At 33.2% G+C, this 18,619-nt stretch overlaps 1 protein-coding gene across 3 annotated transcripts; it reads right to left on the minus strand.

Annotated features, from left to right (window-relative positions):
- Nucleotides 1-11,677: 11,677 nt before the first annotated feature.
- Nucleotides 11,678-18,276, minus strand: LOC112282447 (acyl-coenzyme A oxidase 2, peroxisomal). Of its 3 annotated transcripts, XM_024520032.3 has the most exons (12): nucleotides 18,001-18,276; nucleotides 17,721-17,769; nucleotides 16,196-16,559; nucleotides 15,754-16,003; nucleotides 15,515-15,630; nucleotides 14,584-15,091; nucleotides 14,135-14,270; nucleotides 13,706-13,942; nucleotides 13,345-13,524; nucleotides 13,032-13,198; nucleotides 12,764-12,887; nucleotides 11,678-12,490 (listed from the first exon to the last, which is right to left on the minus strand). In XM_024520032.3, the coding sequence occupies exons 3-12, from the start codon at nucleotides 16,392-16,394 to the stop codon at nucleotides 12,332-12,334; spliced, it is 2,076 nt and encodes a 691-aa protein (XP_024375800.1). In that variant the 5' UTR covers nucleotides 16,395-16,559; nucleotides 17,721-17,769; nucleotides 18,001-18,276; the 3' UTR covers nucleotides 11,678-12,331. The 3 variants fall into 3 exon arrangements, with proteins under 3 accessions (XP_024375800.1, XP_024375799.1, XP_073390325.1); XM_024520031.3 differs by having other exon boundaries at nucleotides 17,721-18,276; XM_073534224.2 differs by lacking the exons at nucleotides 17,721-17,769; nucleotides 18,001-18,276 and adding an exon at nucleotides 16,847-17,081.
- Between the last annotated feature and the right edge of the window lie 343 nt (nucleotides 18,277-18,619).

Below are 18,619 nucleotides of genomic sequence, written 5' to 3' on the forward strand. Positions count from 1 at the left end.
TCCGCTTTTATAAATAGATCAAAAAATGGTCACATAATTATCTTTGATAAGTCCACCATAAATCTAATTATTATTGATTGCATCTACATGAAATCTAAAGAGAGAGTAAGTATTGTAAATTCAAGTAGAATTTTTATAAAAAATATTAGAATTGAAAATTTTAAGCTTCTTTCAACATAAAAGAAAAATATAACATTAACAAGAAAGATTGTACTTATATTGTAGAAAACAAGAACATAATTTTTAATTTTGTGATAAAAAGATATAGAACCACAATATAAAGAGTAATTCTAAAAAAAGTAAATATATCAAAAAATAAGTCTATTCAACTATATTAGAGACCATGTAGCTTAATACAACATTATCTTTTGAAGGCTTTATATTATTTTATTAAATATTTCTTTTTTATTTTTTTCTTACATATTTTTTTTTTTTTTTTTTTGTATTTTAATATTAATTTATTTAAGATCTAAAAAAATGATAGTTTCTATTTGTGTCTTATAAGATTCTACTCTTTTTTTCTATTTTTTTAATAAAAAATTCACTAGATATCCTAATAAATTGTTAATGCAAAAATTTAAATCTTTATAAGCAAAAGTATTAGATGGAAAACTTTTTTGGTCAAGAAATATCATCTATGGAACATTATCAATATAAGTATTTAAAAAATATAATAAAAGTTTTGTCATATTTGATATTAAAGAAATTTTTAATTAAATATATTATGTTGGATAAATTGTAATTATAAAAGTATAAATATACAAAAAATTAATATTTTATATTCTTTATTTTATTTATTTTTATAAATTAATATTAAAATAAAATAAAATAAAATAAATTTATATCTAAAAGGTTAAAACCTCTATTTGTTAGAATAAAGTATTAGAAACATGAATCTCAAAGAAAGAAAATCCTCGATATACTCTTGTGTCAAGAAAGAGAACTAGAAAGTCATTCAAAAAGTAATGTAATATTAACTAGAATGGCTATTGCCAAAAACAAGAAGACTAGAAAGTCTTGAAATAAGACTAAGGACTAGAACAGCAGTGACAAGAATAAAGAAGGCTTCACTCTTGCCTCTATATATACTCTTAATTAAAAGCTATGTAGTGATGTCCTATACGACCTCCAAAATATATTGACTTCGCTAGCCACATGTCTTAACTTGTAAGATAAGTTATCTATGTATATGCCACATGGTTAGCATATTCCACGAGCTACTATGTGGACTTAACTTATTCCACAAGCTACCAAGATGTGGTTAACTTGTTGGCTAAGTTTCCAACCTATAAACACATTTAAAGTCAAAACCACATCTATGAAGCCTCTAAAAAGCTTCACTAAAAGATTTTATGAAATTAATCTATATTTATCTACTTCTACCTAATCATATAAGTAATTATTGAAGAAAATATATATGTCTAAGATATTATCTCCCCTTCTAGGGACAAGTTCTATGAGGAGCAATCTTCATATGTTGAAGAAGTTCAAGATATGATAAATTATATTTGCCACATAATCTGATCTTTGTTCTCTTCGAAGATGGTTGAGAGGCCCTCTCAGCCATCGATAATGTCTCATACCAGGGCAAAAAGACCACCTTGTTATTTTGTCATTGTGGAGGCTTTCGTAACTTTCTTCAAATAAAACATTTGGAATACCTTCAGGAATTGTTCCTACCTCTAATAAAATCACCAGATAGTAGGACTCTCTTCCAAGGTCATAATATCAAATACAATGTATCTCATCATCTATTCAAGGAAAAACATGTTGTTTTTCAAGATCTTCAACTCAATTTTGTCGTCTTAAAGGTTGTGACAATTTTTAATGTCTCATCTGGTAAGTCTGCAAATGAAAACTCTTGAGTTGAATATGCTGGTTGTTGGTTTTCCATCTCTTTAGTATCACAAATATATACAAGCTACAAAGAAAGATAGAAGGTAGAATGTTATCTTTCTTTGATTTTGTTTCTTTTATAGAAAAGATCTATTATTCTTTATCTTGGTTTTGATGGATTTTATTGATGAAAAATGTGAGCATAATTAAAAGCTTCAATGGTTAGTTATAATTCTTTTTGTAATTTTTAACATATTTTTACTAATTTTAATACTAATATAACTAATTAATAGATCCAAATTAGTTTTTTAGTTAATTATGAATTTAATCATATCTTTAGGTTTTTAATTAAATGGATATTTCTAGTTATTAGATTGATTGACTATTTAAAAATTCAAAAGAAAAAATAGTAAATTTAGAAGGTCTATGATTTTTTCTTCTTAAATTACTTTAAATCTTTTTTTAGTGATAAAATTGTAATTTTAGTTGTTATTTTCTTCTAATTCTTAGGAATCATATCTTAAATTAATCCACAATCTTAATTTTCAATCCAAAAGCTAATTTCTAATTTTACTATAGTTAAAAAGTCCCTTAAACCTAATTCGTCTATCTTTTTAATTAATTTTGAGATTTTTAAGCTTAAATTTTATTTTATAATTCAATTGGATTAAAAATATAAAGTCTAATTGTTAAATTAATGATGATCTTAAAAAGATGGAGATAAGCTAAATTTTTTGGTAGAGTTTCTTCTCATAGTAATTTTAATCACTACTTGAAGTTGAAAAAAAAGAAAATTGAAAAAAATCACAAGCATATTAATTCAAGGCCAATTTACAATTAGATTTTGGATTTGATAAGAGTTTACGCTTAAGGGAGTTTAAATTGAAGAATGGTGATTATGAAGGCTTTGATGGAAAGAACCCTTGCTGATTTCTAAGTAGGCTAATTAGAATTAGAATTATAATTGAAATTTACAATTAAATTAGTAAATTAATTGGTTCTTATGATTTAGAACTCAGATTTGGGCTTATGAATAGTTGATCATAGAATAAAAATATGTTTTAGAGACATTGGTGGTGTTGGTTTTACCAAAAAGGTGTTAGTTTTTGAGTTCTATGCATTTCTAGCCTTGAAATTGGGATTAGGCTAAGAGTTATTAAGGATCCTTGATCTTGATTAGAAATTTTCCGATTTTGATGGTGGAGATGTGTCTGCCACTTTTGAGCCTCCTCCCACCTAGTTAAGAGGGCTTGGGTGGCCGAGCTCCCTCTCTCTCTCTCTCCATCTTCTTGTGGCGATGCCATGGTAAAATGTCTCTCCATCTTGTGAATGCAAATCCTCTTCTTTAAACTTATATGGCCTTGGTTCGAACTTGCTCAATCTATCTCTTTTTATTTTTTTTTGTAAAATATTGTAAATAGATTCTACTCACTTTAACCTTTGTAACAGCATAAGATATGCTTGATTTGAAGTTGTGACAAATTCTTGGCAAGTTTTCAAGATGGTAGGGGTCTACTCTCTTAACAGAGTAAGAATATTGGCTTAAAAAATCTATAACTCGGTGACCTCTAAATCAACTTTGATTTGGATTATTAAAATAAATTAACTCTAAATTTGAGTTTATTACAAAATTTAAATTACTAATTTCCGAGCTATATCAAACTTTTAATGAATTTTTAAATGTAAAGCAACCTACTACCTCAGAAGTTTTGAACAACCAGATTTGAAAAATTGTATCTTAGTACTAACCAACATTTTTGTGCTCAAACTTGATGGAAAAGGAACTCTACTAAGTGTAATATTAGAAAAAATTATACTTATCAACTTTAAACTACTTTTTGATTTTAAGTAAATTTTTAAGTAGATAGGGGTCTACTACCTAGGCAGCTCAAGTCACCTTGCCTTGAAAACACATATCTCAGACGTCAAACCTTGGATCACCATGGAATTTGGTAGATAGGAGCAACTCTAAGTCAACCTCAATCATAAAACATAAGTGCATTCTAGCTATAGGAGAATATTGGCGAATTTCCGAATGACAAGGGATTTGCTACCTTCAACTCGACATATTCTGAGTAAGTTTTCCTTTCCTAATCACCCTCTAATCACATCTTTTAGTACCTAAATTGCTATATTATCACTCATTTGTCTTATTATCATTAATAAATATTATTTACTAATTTCAAAGAAATTTTTACCTCTCTCTAGAAATTAATCTAAAATTCTTATCTTTCCATCCATTTTTATCTTTTAAGGATAAAATAAAAAATAAAATAAAAATTAATCTGATCATTTAATTTTTTCCTATTTTTTTAATCTTAACCTTTAAACTTCTACTTTTAATCTTCAATTTTAAACTTTTACTTTTAAACTTAACTTTAAAACTTTTTCTTTTAATCTTCATCTTTTACTTTTGTTACTTTTAAACTTTCAATTAACTTTTAATTATTAATTCTAATTTTAATTTTTTTTTTATATTTTAATTTTATATTTTTAAATTTATAAACTTTCAACTTCATCTTTTATCTTAAAAATCTTAATATCATGTTAGTGTTGAACTTAAATATTTAAGGCTATTTATTATTGAATTTCCAATTCTAGATAAAGTTTTGTCATCATAACTTCATATGTAGATAACTTCTTATATAGAACTCCAATTTACATAGTTAATATCATCTTAGAAAGCCCTGAAGTAGCATTCTAGCATGGTATTCATTTTTTTTTTTTTTTTTTTTAATTTGTAATTTACAGACTTTAAGTTTGATAGAATAAATCTTAGAAGGTACTTAACTAAATGAACTACAAATGCTAAAAACTAAACCATAAAAATGTATAACTAACTTGTTGTATTGTTGAATTAATCTTTATTATTATATCATTTTATTTTTTCTATCTTATATATAATTTACATCTCCACATCAATTAATATTGAGCACTACACTAGGTTATAATCTAATTAAATCAAATTTAAGTGAGAGGAGAAAAATACACTCACAAAAAGCTTCAACTTTCTTTACTATATTTGCAAGATTCTTTAATGGCCCCCATGTGCATTCACTAATATCATATTCATGCCAATAAACAAAATATTCCAACCTATTTTGGTGCCGCCTTGCGTCTAAGACTTCTTCCACCTCAACCTCTTGATTATTTTCTACTTCTATAAGAGGAGGTGGTATTTGTCTTCTTTCCAAAATATTCAATGTATTATATGGCTCAAGAAGTAATATGTGAAATATAAAGTAGATCTTCATAGACTCCGATAGATATAATCAATAAGCAATAGAACTGATTTATTCATAAATAAAAAAAGGTTCCAATCTACAATAGTCCAACTTATCACAAGAACTAGTAGTCTTGATATTGTGACAAAGTAACCATACCAAGTCACCTATGTTGAATTGTGGTTGCTTCTTGCAATAGGCATCCACATTGATCTTTTTCCATCTTTGAGCTTCTTTTAATTGTATCTTTATTGTTGCATAAAGCTCTGATAAATGATTTCCAAAATCTTCCATCATAGGATTATCAATTTTTAAAAAGTTAAAAGTATCAAGTCATAGATGATAACCATAATTAGCAAAGAAATATGTTTGATGAATAGAACAATGTACTAAATTATTATATGCAAACTCTGCCAATGGCAAAAGAATTGTCCAATTATCTTAATGATAGTTGATAGTATACCTCAAATATTGTTCAAAAATTTGATTCATCCATTCCATTTATCCATCAGTTTGAGGATAAAAAGCTAAAAAAAGCTTTATATCCACCTTTAAAATCTTGAATAAGATTTTTCAAAATCTTGAATAAGATTTTTCAAAATCTTGATACAAATTGAATCCTCCTATCCGATATAATATCCTTTGACAATCCATGATAGCAATAGATATTATCAATAAAAATCTTACCTATTTCTTTACCTAAAATAGATTTTATACATGGTATAAAATATACTATTTTGGTGAAGCAATCTATAATTATGAATATGGAATCATATCAATCTAAGATTAGAATATCCATGATAAAATCTATAGAAATAAAAGACCATGGCTGTTTTGGAATAGGTAATAGTTGAAAAAATCTATAAAATTGATGGCAAGGAGTTTTGGATCTTGAACAAATATTGCATGATCGTACAAAGTCTTTGACTGCCTTCCACATTTGAGGCCACCAAAAATCTCTTGATATTAATTCCAAAGTCTTATTGTATTCAAAATGATTGGCTACTAAAAAATCATGACGAGCTTGAATGACACGTAATCGTACCTTGCCTTCTAGAATATATAGGTAATCTTCAAAATATAGTAGATTTTTCTTGAATGCAAACTTTGAAGTGTTACAAGCCTTAGAAGAAGAATTCTTGATATCATAAATAAGAAGATCAAAAGACATACTTAATTGAATTTTCTTGAAAAAAGTTTAATTAATAGTCAATGTTGATTTTATTGCTCGAAGATAAAAATGCTTGAGCTTTAAGAGGTTTATTCTTTGTTGATCAAAAGATGCATCTTCTTCTTTTGGTGCAAGAAAAAAAATATCTAGAAAGAGTACTTGATAGACCTTGTTGTTTTTTCAATCAATAAGTAAATTTGAAATTGAATCTAGATAAAGACATATTTCAATGGATTTGATAATGATTCAAAATACATGTTGACATAAAATACTCAAGATTCTTATGATCTGTATATATAGTGATTAGACTTGAAGTGCCTTCTAGATAATGATGCCATTCTAGAAATGAATCCACAATTACAAAGAGCTCTTTTTTATGGATCTTATAGTAAATCTCGGCTCTTGAAATTTTTTTGGAATGGAAAGCCATTAAGTGGAGTTTGTGATCTGTTCTCATTTGTGACAACACATTACTTATATCAAAGTCTGATGCATCTATTTCCACGAAAAGGCCTTGAAAAAGTTGACGCAATCTAAGATTGGTGCAAAAGTAAATTCCTTCTTTAAAGCATGAAATGATGGTTTTGCTTCTTTATTCCACTCAAGTTTGTCTTTACAAGTGAAATAAATAAGTGGAGCTGCAACTTGAGAAAAGTTCCTAATAAAGATTCAGTAATAATTAGCATAGCCTATAAAGCATTGTACATCTCATATTGTTCTTAGAATCTTCTAATCTATGATAGTTTGGACCTTCTTAGGATCTATCATAAGGCCTTCATTGGAAATGATGTATCCTAAAAAGTCAACTTGAATAGTGTGGAATACACACTTTTCCAACTTGGCATATAATCCTATATCTCTAAGTTTCTATAATACATGGCTAACATGAAGTTCATATTCTTTTGTATTCTTAGAGTAGATTAGAATTTCATCTAAATAGTAAATGATAAAATCATCCAAAAATTTACAAAAAATATCATTCATAAGATATTGAAAAGCGGCCAGTGCATTCATGAGTCCAAAAGGCATGACATTGTATTCAAAATATCCATACCTAGTTTGAAAAGCAATCTTCCATTCATCTCCTTCTTTGATACGAACTAAGTTGTATGCTCTTTGTAGATCTATTTTGGTATAAATCTTTGCTTGTTTGAATTGGTCAAGAAGTCCTGAAATCAAAGGTAAATGATACTTATTCTTGATGGTGATCTTATTGAATCCTCGATAATCCACATATATCTATAGAGATCCATCTTTTTTCTTTACAAATAAGGTAGGAACTCCGACCGGGGATTTAGAATGGCCTATGAAGTTCTTTGCCAAGTTCTCATCAATTTATTCTTTTAATGTAAGCAACTCATTCTGTGATAAGCTATAGATTGATCCATATAGTGGTTGAGCTCTTTCTTGCAAATCAATTGAACAATCATAAGGTCAATGCTTTGAAAGAGTATCTGCATTTTTTTTTTCAAAAAACGTCTTGGAATTATTCATATTGGCTAGGAATATCACTTGATATTTTTTTACCATTAAAAATAGACATAGCATATATAACAAAAGATGATCTTTCTTTTCCAGCATGTATGAAAGCTCTTGCACCTACTAGTAAAGGTTTGGAAGTACTAGACTTTTATACTTCTACTTTGCTAACTCAATCTTGGATTATATTACCCAAAAAATTAAGGTTACAAGAAATTCAATCTGTTTGAAGGTTATATTTTTCTAGCCACAATAATCCTAAAATAATCGGAATAGAAAGAAATCTTATTACATTAAATATTACTACACTGTTATGAACTTTAATTGTTATATCTAAAGGAACAATTTCATTAATAACATTTCTAGAAGACAAGAAACAATCATCTATGACTTTTACATGTACGGATTTAATTTTCTTGACCAAAGATATTTTTTGATTTTTGATAAAATCTTCATTTATAAAATAAGTTGAGGCTCTTAAATCTAATAAGACAAAGACTTTGTGATTTTTAGGTCCTAAACACACATCTATTATAAAACAAGGTGAGGGATCTGAAGAGAGAATAGGACCTTTACTAGGTGTTGCACATGATTCCAGCCGCACAGTCCCTATTGTAGATAGAAAAACTTATTTTTTTGATACATTATCTTCTGTGATAATTGTGTTCTTCATTTTGTAATTGCGTTGCTTCTTTGAGACAATGTTGAGCAATGTGCTTAGCTTCTCCATAATATAAACACAAACCTTCTTAACAACGTCAAGTCTTTTCCTGCTTTATGAGAGTTTTAAAATGTATCGTATCAATTTACATTGGTTTTGACCTTAATGAATACGTTTCAAAAAAAATTGAAACTATTGCCATTACTTGTTTTGTTCCTTGCCAACCAAGTCTTTGTTCTTGAAGCCTTTCAAATAATCAATTGTCGCATGCAATTGCTTGAGCAATAAATTGTTCCAACAATTGTACTTTAGCATTGTTAATAACAAATCTTTGATACTATCCTTTAATCCATATCAAAATTGATTGATGAGTGCTTTGTCATTCTAATCCATATCACAAGCAAGGTTTTGGAATTTAATAGCATATATGGTGATTGATTGTGATCTTTGTCGTAAAGATAAGAATTTGGTCTCTGCTATTAGTTCTTAATCACTTTCTCCAAATGTGGCCATAAATACTTCTAAGAATGAATTCAAATCATAAAGAAGTCATGAATCTTTTTCATTAAAGGTACAAACCAAGAAACAACACTTTCTAATAGAAATACACCTATGAATCCAACTTGAGTAAATTCATCAAGATATTAGAAAAGGTACAACCTTAGATAGAGCTTGACTTATTGAAAAAATCCTCAAAATTTTAATCTTATTCCATCAAACTTCTGAGGCATACTAAACTTTTTTCCCATCATACTTGTAGACACAAAATTCCCTCGATTTGGTTCTGAGGTTGATCTACTTACTTCCTTCAATTGCACAACTTCTTGTAGTAGACATTCAACTTCTTCCATTGGTGTAGGCATAATACCTCCATGATTCATGTTACAAATACATGAGATTTCTACTCTTAGAGTGTTGACAAGCTCATGAAGATCTACAATAGTTGCAAATCTATTCTCACTTTCGATAAGTGTAGCATCCATAATCCTTTCTTCCATAGGCAATTCAAATAAATCCAAAAAGTTAAATTAGAGTAGGGTAATCCGCAACCTCTATTAAAATTTTTGACAAAATGAGGTAATCCACTCTCTTTAAAGAAAGATCAATGTTAAAAAATAAGATTTATTTATTTATTTATTTATTTTATTTTGTTTAAAAGGTGGATAGTTTGCAATCTTCAAAATACAACAATAGAAGTGGAGTAATCCACTCACTTTTAAAACAAGACAAAAATAATATATTAGCATTCTTATCAAACTGTTAGGGACATAAATCTCAAAGAAAGAGAATCATCAATACACTCTTGTGTCACTGAAGAGAACTAAAAAGTCACTCAAAAGATAAGGTAATATTAATTAGAATAACTATTGCAAAAAATAAGAAGACTAGAAAGTCTTGAAATAAAACTAAGGACTAGAACGGTGTTGGCAAGAGTGAAGAAGGCTTCACTCTTGCCTCCATATATACTCTTAACTAGGAGCTATATGGCAATGTCTTATAGGACCTCCAAAACATGTTGACTTTGTTAGCCACATATCTTAACTTGCAAGGCAAGTTATCTATGTATGCGCCACATGGTTAGCTTGTTCCATAAGCTATTATATAGAATTAACTTGTTCCACAAGCTACCAACACATGGTTTACTTGTTGGCCAAGTTTCCAACCTACAAACACATCTTAAGTTAAAATAGCATCTATGAAGCTTCTAAGAAGCTTTATAAAAAGTCTATGATGTTAATCTATATTTATCTACTTCTATCTAATCATATAAGTAATTATTGAAATAAATGTATATGTTTGTGACACAAAGACATGTGTACAAGCTTAAAGAAAAATATATCTTTATGTTAACTATCTAATTCTAAGTTATTATTTAAGTGGATTTTTTAACATAATTCTTAAATAATTATAATAAAATTATATCTTACTACTTTTAAACTTCTTTCAAAATAAATTTCTTAATTCTTTAATTGATGCATTTATCTTTGTATGGAATATTTAGCATAGTATAATTTTTATAGAAATATTTGTGATTATTTTGTCTTCTTAATTAATTACTTCAAAGTTGATTGAAGTTGTAAATGAATTTAATAAATAAGAAGTATTAAGTCTTATTTTTTCATTTATTTATATATTTATATTTTAAATTTTCTTTATTCCTACTAATTATATTATGGTTTGAAAAAATTGAAAAAAATCATATAAAAAAGAGAGAAAAATCGTATCAAAAAATAATATATTGAAGAAGGATAATTTGTAACCTTTCAAAATATTTGATGCTTTCAAGAAAAAAAAAATATAATCTATTTTTTATAAACTTTGATATTATTTGTATTAATCTTTTTAAACTATCAAGGATATGAATTTAAATAAAACTTTAAAAAGACAATACATTCAAGTATTATTGAGACAATAGAAAGTAAGTAAAAAAAAGATATAAACATAAGATAGAAAAGAATTTGAGAAGCTATTAGCAAATACAAAAAAACTATAGAATCTTAGACCAAGACTTAAATACAAGAAAGGCATTGAGAAGACCTTGAAAGATCTTAGTCTTACCTTTATATATACATGTCTTTAAGATGGCCTTGTAAAAGCTTTGTAAAAAAATTGAGATTTATGACCCAAGCATCCAAATTGTAGGTTGTTTCTATTGCCAAATTTTAATAGTATTAAGCTTATAGAGAAAAATTAATAATCACATAACATACTTAGACGTATTTATAGACATAATCTACATCTAATTAAAAAAAAATCTTCAATATTTTTTGAAAAAGATATTATTTACTTGATATATTTTTTTATTATACTTACTTCTATGTAATAAAATAGTATAGGCAATGAATAAGTATTGGTCTAAAGAAAATGTTCTCTTTTGTATCCTTTATTTGCATAACTTTAATCAAATATGTAGTGATATTTATAGAACAAAAGATATTATTATTGCAATTTGGTATAGGATATTGTTATTATATATTTCATGTTTGCAACAAGGCCTATGTTGGTTGCTACTACCTAAGATGTCATCACAATAATAAAACCCATTTTTCCTTGATTATTAATGCTTTATTTTTTATTACCACTTTCTTGTCTATGATGATACTCCTAAAAAAATATAATTATCTAGTTTTCATTTATATAAGTCACAAAATTTCACAAAATTTCACAGAATTTACATTTGACTTTTCAAACAAAATAATTCATTGAATTCAAAAGACTAGTAGATTGATTTTTTGCAAATCTCCATTCTACCTGCTGATTAACCTTGTTACAAGATAAACCCCAAAGTTGTAGAAACAAAGCATGAACATCTAAACCACCTTCTCGAGAAATTTTAATAAACATGTCAACTAAGACATTTTGATTTCTCTAATTATCTTTCTCCAATTATCTTCCTTCTTCTAATTGTGGTCGTTTCTAAACGTATGGAAAACTTGTGCTGCTTTCTCCAATTGTGGTAGCTCGCAAAAAGCATGAAAAACTCAAGTACAGTTTACCAAAATTTGCAGGCTAAAAGCTCAGCTTGAAGAGGATTCTTAGTATGGACAGCTTGCAGCACAAAACTACAGACAATTCCTTCGGTCATGTCCAGCGTTAAATGCTACACAACAAGAAGACTTTGTGAGGCAAGCGACGAAGCTGCATGACGAGTACCTCCAGCAAAATGCCCGTCCCAAACCCAACTCCTGAAGCACAGTTGTGCCCCTCACAAGCAAGACCGGCCATCTTCAATCTAAAATCAACCTCCTAGTCTGTTATCATCTTCTTGTAGCACCCTAATTCAGCAGCGCCCACAAAAGGTTGGACTTACTTTCTTTCCGCCTTCGTTGTCATTCCAGCATGCAGCTGCAGACACCTCGACACGCTTGATTGCTAGGTTTCTTCAGTATCGTGTATACTAACGAATATCGGTGCCTAACCTGTTATTACCTTCGCCTTGTGGGGCTCCCACAAGCTGGCCTACTCAAACCCGATGTGATGGGAGTACTCGGTATACTGACCCGACTGCAACCCGATCGGGGCGCGCAAAAGTACGTCAGGGATGCCGAACCCATCTACCAGAGAACCGGCTACACCTTTCAGTTCAAAGCTCAAATACTCAACCAGTCGATGAATGGCCTGAAAAAGGAACACATCAACATAAGCGGGTGCGGATTAAAAACCTGAATCCCATCTCGAAGCTGATTGCCCTAACAAGACACTTGCATCACATGATCATTGCGTGAATCTCAAATCTAGGACAACTCGGCGCAACATCCGATGACACACTTCCACATAGAAGCGTAAAGTGCAACTGAACTTCATCGAATATGCATCGTAGCACAGTGCACGGTAGCGCTATTGGATCAGGGTGTCACAATAAGTTCTTGCAGAAAAAGGTCCAATGCTCACCTTGGCCTTGTTTGGAGCAATGTAGTCTTGGTTGCGGTAGGTGCCGATGTCCTTCCAAATTCGGTCCAACGCGTACAAGTCGCGCAACATGTTCAACACTTTCCTCGTATTCCTGTCCTCGCATCTGGGATCGGTCACAGAACCCAGCTTAGTTACCACATCCTAGTATTCAAGAACACGTGCACTAGGACCACAACGAGGATTTTCCCGAAATCATGCACCATGGCGAGCAATCTTCTCCTACATGAAGTGAGATGAAGGAAATTACCTTTCAATCGCCTCGGTGAATTTCGCTAGGATCACTGACTCAATGTGGGACTCCGCCAACGTGAGCAGGTGGTTCAGACAGCGGTTCCAGGCCCCAAAGCTGCCCAATCGTTTGGAGTGCTTCCTCAACCGCAGTGCTGCCGTGTGCAGCAACCTTGCAGTGCGATACTGCGCGAAGGAGAGAACATGATGAGAGTGAAGTGAATGACGAACCGGCACCGACAGGAAACATGAAGACGCGAGGAATGCCCTTTAACAATAGGTTGTCACCCACACAAGTCATACCTAGGGAAGTTTTGGAATCAAAAAAGTACCTGAAAGGCATCAAGCTGGAACCGAGGGTCACGTAAATGGCTATAACCCTCTCGATGTGTAACGACGGGATTTGTCTGGGATAAGTAAGTAGTCATGGAATCTCTCAAGTAGGTCCAAGTTACACTCAGCGCTCCGCCTTCAAACTTTCTCTTGTACTGTTTCAGCAGATCTCCTGCCACCTGACACATTCCAGGGTTACAACTATCAAATGAAGCAACAGATTTCTAAGCACTAACTGATACCTCACGTATGTGTATCCGTTAAAATGAATGATCAATGTGCATTTCGGTTAGCTTCCTGCTCTTGACATGGCTGGAGACCGATCTAGTTTGAGAGGGTGCGACGTTAACCTTAGCATACCTGTTGTAGAAGGACAGTGTTGTCTCCTTCGAATGTTTGAAAGATGTCGTGATCATTCCTAAGCGAGCCAAAGCGATTTACAGCTGCGTAGCCGTGTCCACCACAGGACTCTCGACAAGTGTTCAGTGATTTTGCGGTGTAGGATGTGATGTATGCTTTGAGTCCCGCGGAGAGAGCATGTACGTCAGCAACTATGTCATCATCATGGGTCCTCTTCATTTCGGCATAACGCTCCACCTGAAGGAGGCGAAAGAAATCTATGTTGTCAGGTGTTTGCCACGACGCGAGAAAAGAGGGGGTGGTAGCGATGGCTGCAAACAGGATGATATGCTAAATTGTACACGGCATACCAGAGGAGATACCTGCATTGTCAGAATAAACTCCCTCACATTGAATGGCGCAGGTTGAGTGGCAAAGTGAGATTCGTACCAGGTATTCCGTAGCAAAATTAAAGGCGTATGCTGACGAAAGCATAGGCATCAATTTCTGCTGTTGGGATTGATAGTCCAAAATACTGATTTCTTCCTTGTTCGGGGGTCCAAACTGTTGCCTTATCAATGAATACCTGCACAAAATTAAATACTGTTTCAGAAGGTGCTGGTTGGGTGGATGGCATAATTAAGAAGACTCTCAGTACAAAATTTCGAATATGTTTCACAAACGTTACGACAAAACCGCATTTTATCGTCTTTCCAGATCTATTACTCTGGACGTTAAGTTCTGAGGTGAAGATAATATACCAGCGACCTTTTATTCAAAATTTTCTTGCTTAACCCTATTGTCAAAGTGATTAGTAAGTGTTTGCCGCAACAAGGTCTCGATGAGAAGCTTGTGTAAGTTCTAATTCCATCACTTCCAGTTGTATCTTAGATTTCTACCTGATAGCAATGGTGCAGGCGGCCTTTAGCACTCCAACAGAACCGTAAGCCAAACCCACTCTTCCACCAACAAGCTCCCCCAATGTTGCTGCAAACCGTTTGTTGATAGTCGGTAGTGTGCTACTGTACTCCCCATCCCTAGAGACGTCCCCAAATCGATTCAGAAGGTTGTCTCTAGGGATACGAACGTTGTGGAATCTTAAGGCTCCGTTATCAACTCCATTTAATCCCACCTTGTAGCCACAATCGCGTATCTCAATTCCGGGGAGCACAGAATGGTCTTCCATTGAACGCAGGGGAACAATGAAAGCATGAACGCCCATGTCTGTGTCCAGGTGGGAATCAGGAGAAGGCAGCTGTAGTCGAGCGAAAACTGACGCTATCTTCCCATGAACGGCAGCATTACCTATCCACCATTTCGTTGCTCCCTCGTTTGGAGTGTTGATGACAAATTCATCAGTCATGCGATCAAATGTAGCGGTTGTTTGAATTCCTTGGACATTGGAACCTGATAAAGAAACAAAAGCGGGAAAGACGAATATGTATGAGGACTCCCTAATCATCTCTACACCATCAAAAGATATTTTTTAAAGAAAATTCTGTTGATCTTTTTCTCTACACCTATGAGTGACCAAATCGATTCCTACTCTCACTATTCAGTAACTACCATTCAGAAGAACAATGACGATGCCCTACCAAAATTGCAAATCTTAAACGCACTCAAAGCAACAATGCTCCTGTAGCTTTGAAGATTGCAGTGAAACCGAAACATTTTAAAGAAATAATGCTTTTTTCCAAAACTTCTTTATGCAAGTAGGAATTTTGTTTCACAGAAAAATATTTTCACTTAAAAGTCTACTGCTGGTCATACTAACAAAACAACTTAGAATTTTTACTATTCCAATGTGTAAAGTTCTCTGCTGACACGTACCATGATGGAGTTCAGTCATGGCAAAACATCCAGGATATTTCAAGTTGGAAATGCCCTCCAAGTATTTATCTCGATGCTTCTGAGTTCCCAAATTAACTACAGAGCCTCCCCATAAACTGAAATAAAATCACATGTAGAAATTATACGCCTGATGCAACCAGATAGAACTTGATAATATCCTAATTCTCTAAAAATTACGTATGCAAGTATGCAGGGCTGCAAATATATGGACATCTTACCTGAACTGTACTCCAAATTTAATCCCAAGGGATACATCAATGAAACCAACCGCCTCCATAATTGTAAAGTAGCGCGCAGGGTCCTCCATCAAATATTTCATAGCATTTACTCCTCCTTCATTGACAAGAGCTGTCAACTGCATATACACTAGCTCCCGATGCTCAGTTTTCGCAATTTCTACAGGAGTCTCCAAGTCCGGACGGTTGATAAAAAAATTGAAGATCTTCTCCCTGTCAGCTGGATAGCAACCTGCGCACGAAAAGACTAATTTAAGAATTCTGCAGTCTCAAAATCACTATCCAACCTGCAGTTCTCAGCCCAGACGAAAAATTACCTTCTTGCATAAAGACCTTCGAGAACATATATACAAGAAGAAAATATACTGCATATTATTAATCCAGAAATCATCACCGAAACAACGAACACGATCTGCTGAAGTACCTGCCATGAGGCTAGCCAGAACTGAGGAATTTACAGACCGCCTGATAAGTTTTGCACATACTTCTCTGCTCAGCTGTTCTTCCTTTAAGATATTTTCTTCGGAGAAATGCGAAGCGAGCCTGTCAAGACGTCTTTGAGCCACTTCGCCATCAAGGAACCCACGCATCGCAATCAACTGTTCCTCAACCCCATCTGCCATCTTCAAGTCAATCTTCGTCTTACTATAAAGCAATATATCCTCTACGCTGCTCCAGAAGAAAATATAACAAGGAAGGAGATGGACTAAACTTGAGCTCTCGAAAATGAAGTTACTGCATTTCTGACTGCGCCGGTATCACTCGAAAGAGGCCCTCAGTGAGCTGGTCTGCAAGAGTACATACTTTATAATATATTAAAATGATATAAAGAAAATACAATAAGAATACTCAATCTCAAATGATCATCCATATTGCCGACTACGGAAACTTCTTTGACGACTATCCCAACTCTGGACATTATTTTAGCTACAACTTCGAGAAGAGCTTTTTAAGTTTTTAATATCCCTCACAACACCGGAGACAAAGAAACATGAGCATAATGAAATTTAGAGAAACAACGCAGCTGACCAAAAAATATCGTTCAAGTAGCTAATCGTGTAGCAAACCGATCTACCTCTCCAAGAAATGGCGTACTGCTATCAGTTCATGTATAAAGGAATATTCAAGTAGTATTTAACTGAACGTCAACGTCAGACTACTGAGTCCCAAAGAACTGCAACTCAACCAATCTGCACTCTCTGCCAAGTGATCAAGGGCAGCACGTGAAAAAGCTCGACATGACGCAGCCATGACGAAAAACTGATGTAATGGCCAGTTGGGTGTTCAGATAAATGTAAATGTTATGTCAAAGTACGATCACTGAAGCTAAATTCTCTCAAAAGCTGCGCTGCACAAGAATCACACGACAAACGGGATGATTTCAAGATGACTTTCTAACGACGAAATCCGCATGACTACTTTGCAAAGAGGAATCAGACTCATAAATGGCCGTAATAATTTAAGAGAAGAGCACAGCACCAAGAAACAAGTGTTTGCAAGGTTCGACCAGAAGTAGTGAACATTGGACACAGTGAAGGAAGAGTAAATTACAAACTTCTGAGGCGCAGCCGGTAAAATCCAAAGGTGATCAATAAATTCCTACTGACTGAAAATCCTGGGCTTGCTGTAAGACTCGTATTCAAGCTAGCATCACATGAATCAGCTTTTAAATATATACCAATCAAAGCAAGCAGCCGTCTACGCCTCTTTCAGAAGGAAAGGTACAATTGGCTGACTAATACTGCTACAAACACAATCAACTCTACCACACAACCTACTAAGAAGTCTACCGATCACGGTTCTCAACAGAGACGAACAACAAGCACAAAGAATGCATGAGCTGAAAAAGCTGCATCAAGATGAAGGAGCGCAATTTCAATTACCCCTAGCGGGCATTCGGAGATAGATGCCTTGGGAATATAGCATATTTCAATTAAATTCAAAACTACCTGGCGCAAACTGTCTGCTGAACACAAATTGTCGTAGCTGCGAAAGCGACTACCCGATCGTTGAATGAAGCAACAGCACAGACAGCACACAGACCCGGTGTAAGCTACGAGGAAATAATAAAAGCCAGCTTCGGGAAACGGTGAACGTCACCTCGAGACGAACATTTACAAATCAAACAAAAACCTACTCTATCACCGCAAACTCCCGATAAGAATACAATATCCTGCACCAATTCCGGTGCGATAGGTCCCAGAACCGAAAATCTTGCAAACTACCTACCAATTTCTTATTCTAAAATTTGCAGAACATAAATCACAACTCAATGAAGAGAAAATCAGAAATCCGTCTGGGAAACTACTAATCCCTGACTTAACTCATCCCGTCAACTCCGCTACTACACATGAGAATACGGGTTTCTATGATCAATTTCAGAACTATGAAATGTCCTAACTATTGGAAACGCTCCTAAGACACCTCAACTCTTCCACTTTCGTGCAACAGAAGACAAGCTCCCGTGATTGAGCCCTCATCAAAAACGTGGATTACAATCCACCAAAAAAAGCAAGAAAAAATACCGCAAACTTCCAACGAAGCTGACGGAAAGACAACTCCAATTGCATCGAATTCTGCACAAGATCGTGGACAGGTCCGGCTGTCCACATCCAAGACCACCGGTCGAACAAACCCTCCCCAAACTTCCGACCAAGCTTCTCCATAGCGACCTCCGGACGGAAGCAGATACCGAGTGGGAATCAAATCCGAAACTGGACAACAACACGTCATCGAGAGCTTCACACCCTGCGAATAACAATCAACTTTACCCATGGCCGAAGACATGGTCGCCGAACAAAATGAGCGTTTGAAGCAACCGCCACGGATGATTATCGTTGTGAAAGCT

This window comes from Physcomitrium patens, chromosome 5, assembly GCF_059467195.1.
Source record: "Physcomitrium patens ecotype Gransden chromosome 5, ASM5946719v1, whole genome shotgun sequence".
Lineage (NCBI taxonomy): Eukaryota > Viridiplantae > Streptophyta > Bryopsida > Funariales > Funariaceae > Physcomitrium > Physcomitrium patens.

Bases quoted from the DNA above. Each gene is read 5' to 3' on its own strand.
- LOC112282447 (XM_024520032.3), bottom strand. From the start codon at position 16,394: ATGGCAGATGGGGTTGAGGAACAGTTGATTGCGATGCGTGGGTTCCTT. The intron at 15,631-15,753 runs GTAAGATGTCCA...ATTTTATTTCAG, and splicing joins AAATTTGGAGTACAGTTCAG to TTTATGGGGAGGCTCTGTAG. The intron at 14,271-14,583 runs GTAGAAATCTAA...AATTTTGTGCAG, and splicing joins GCCTGCACCATTGCTATCAG to GTATTCATTGATAAGGCAAC.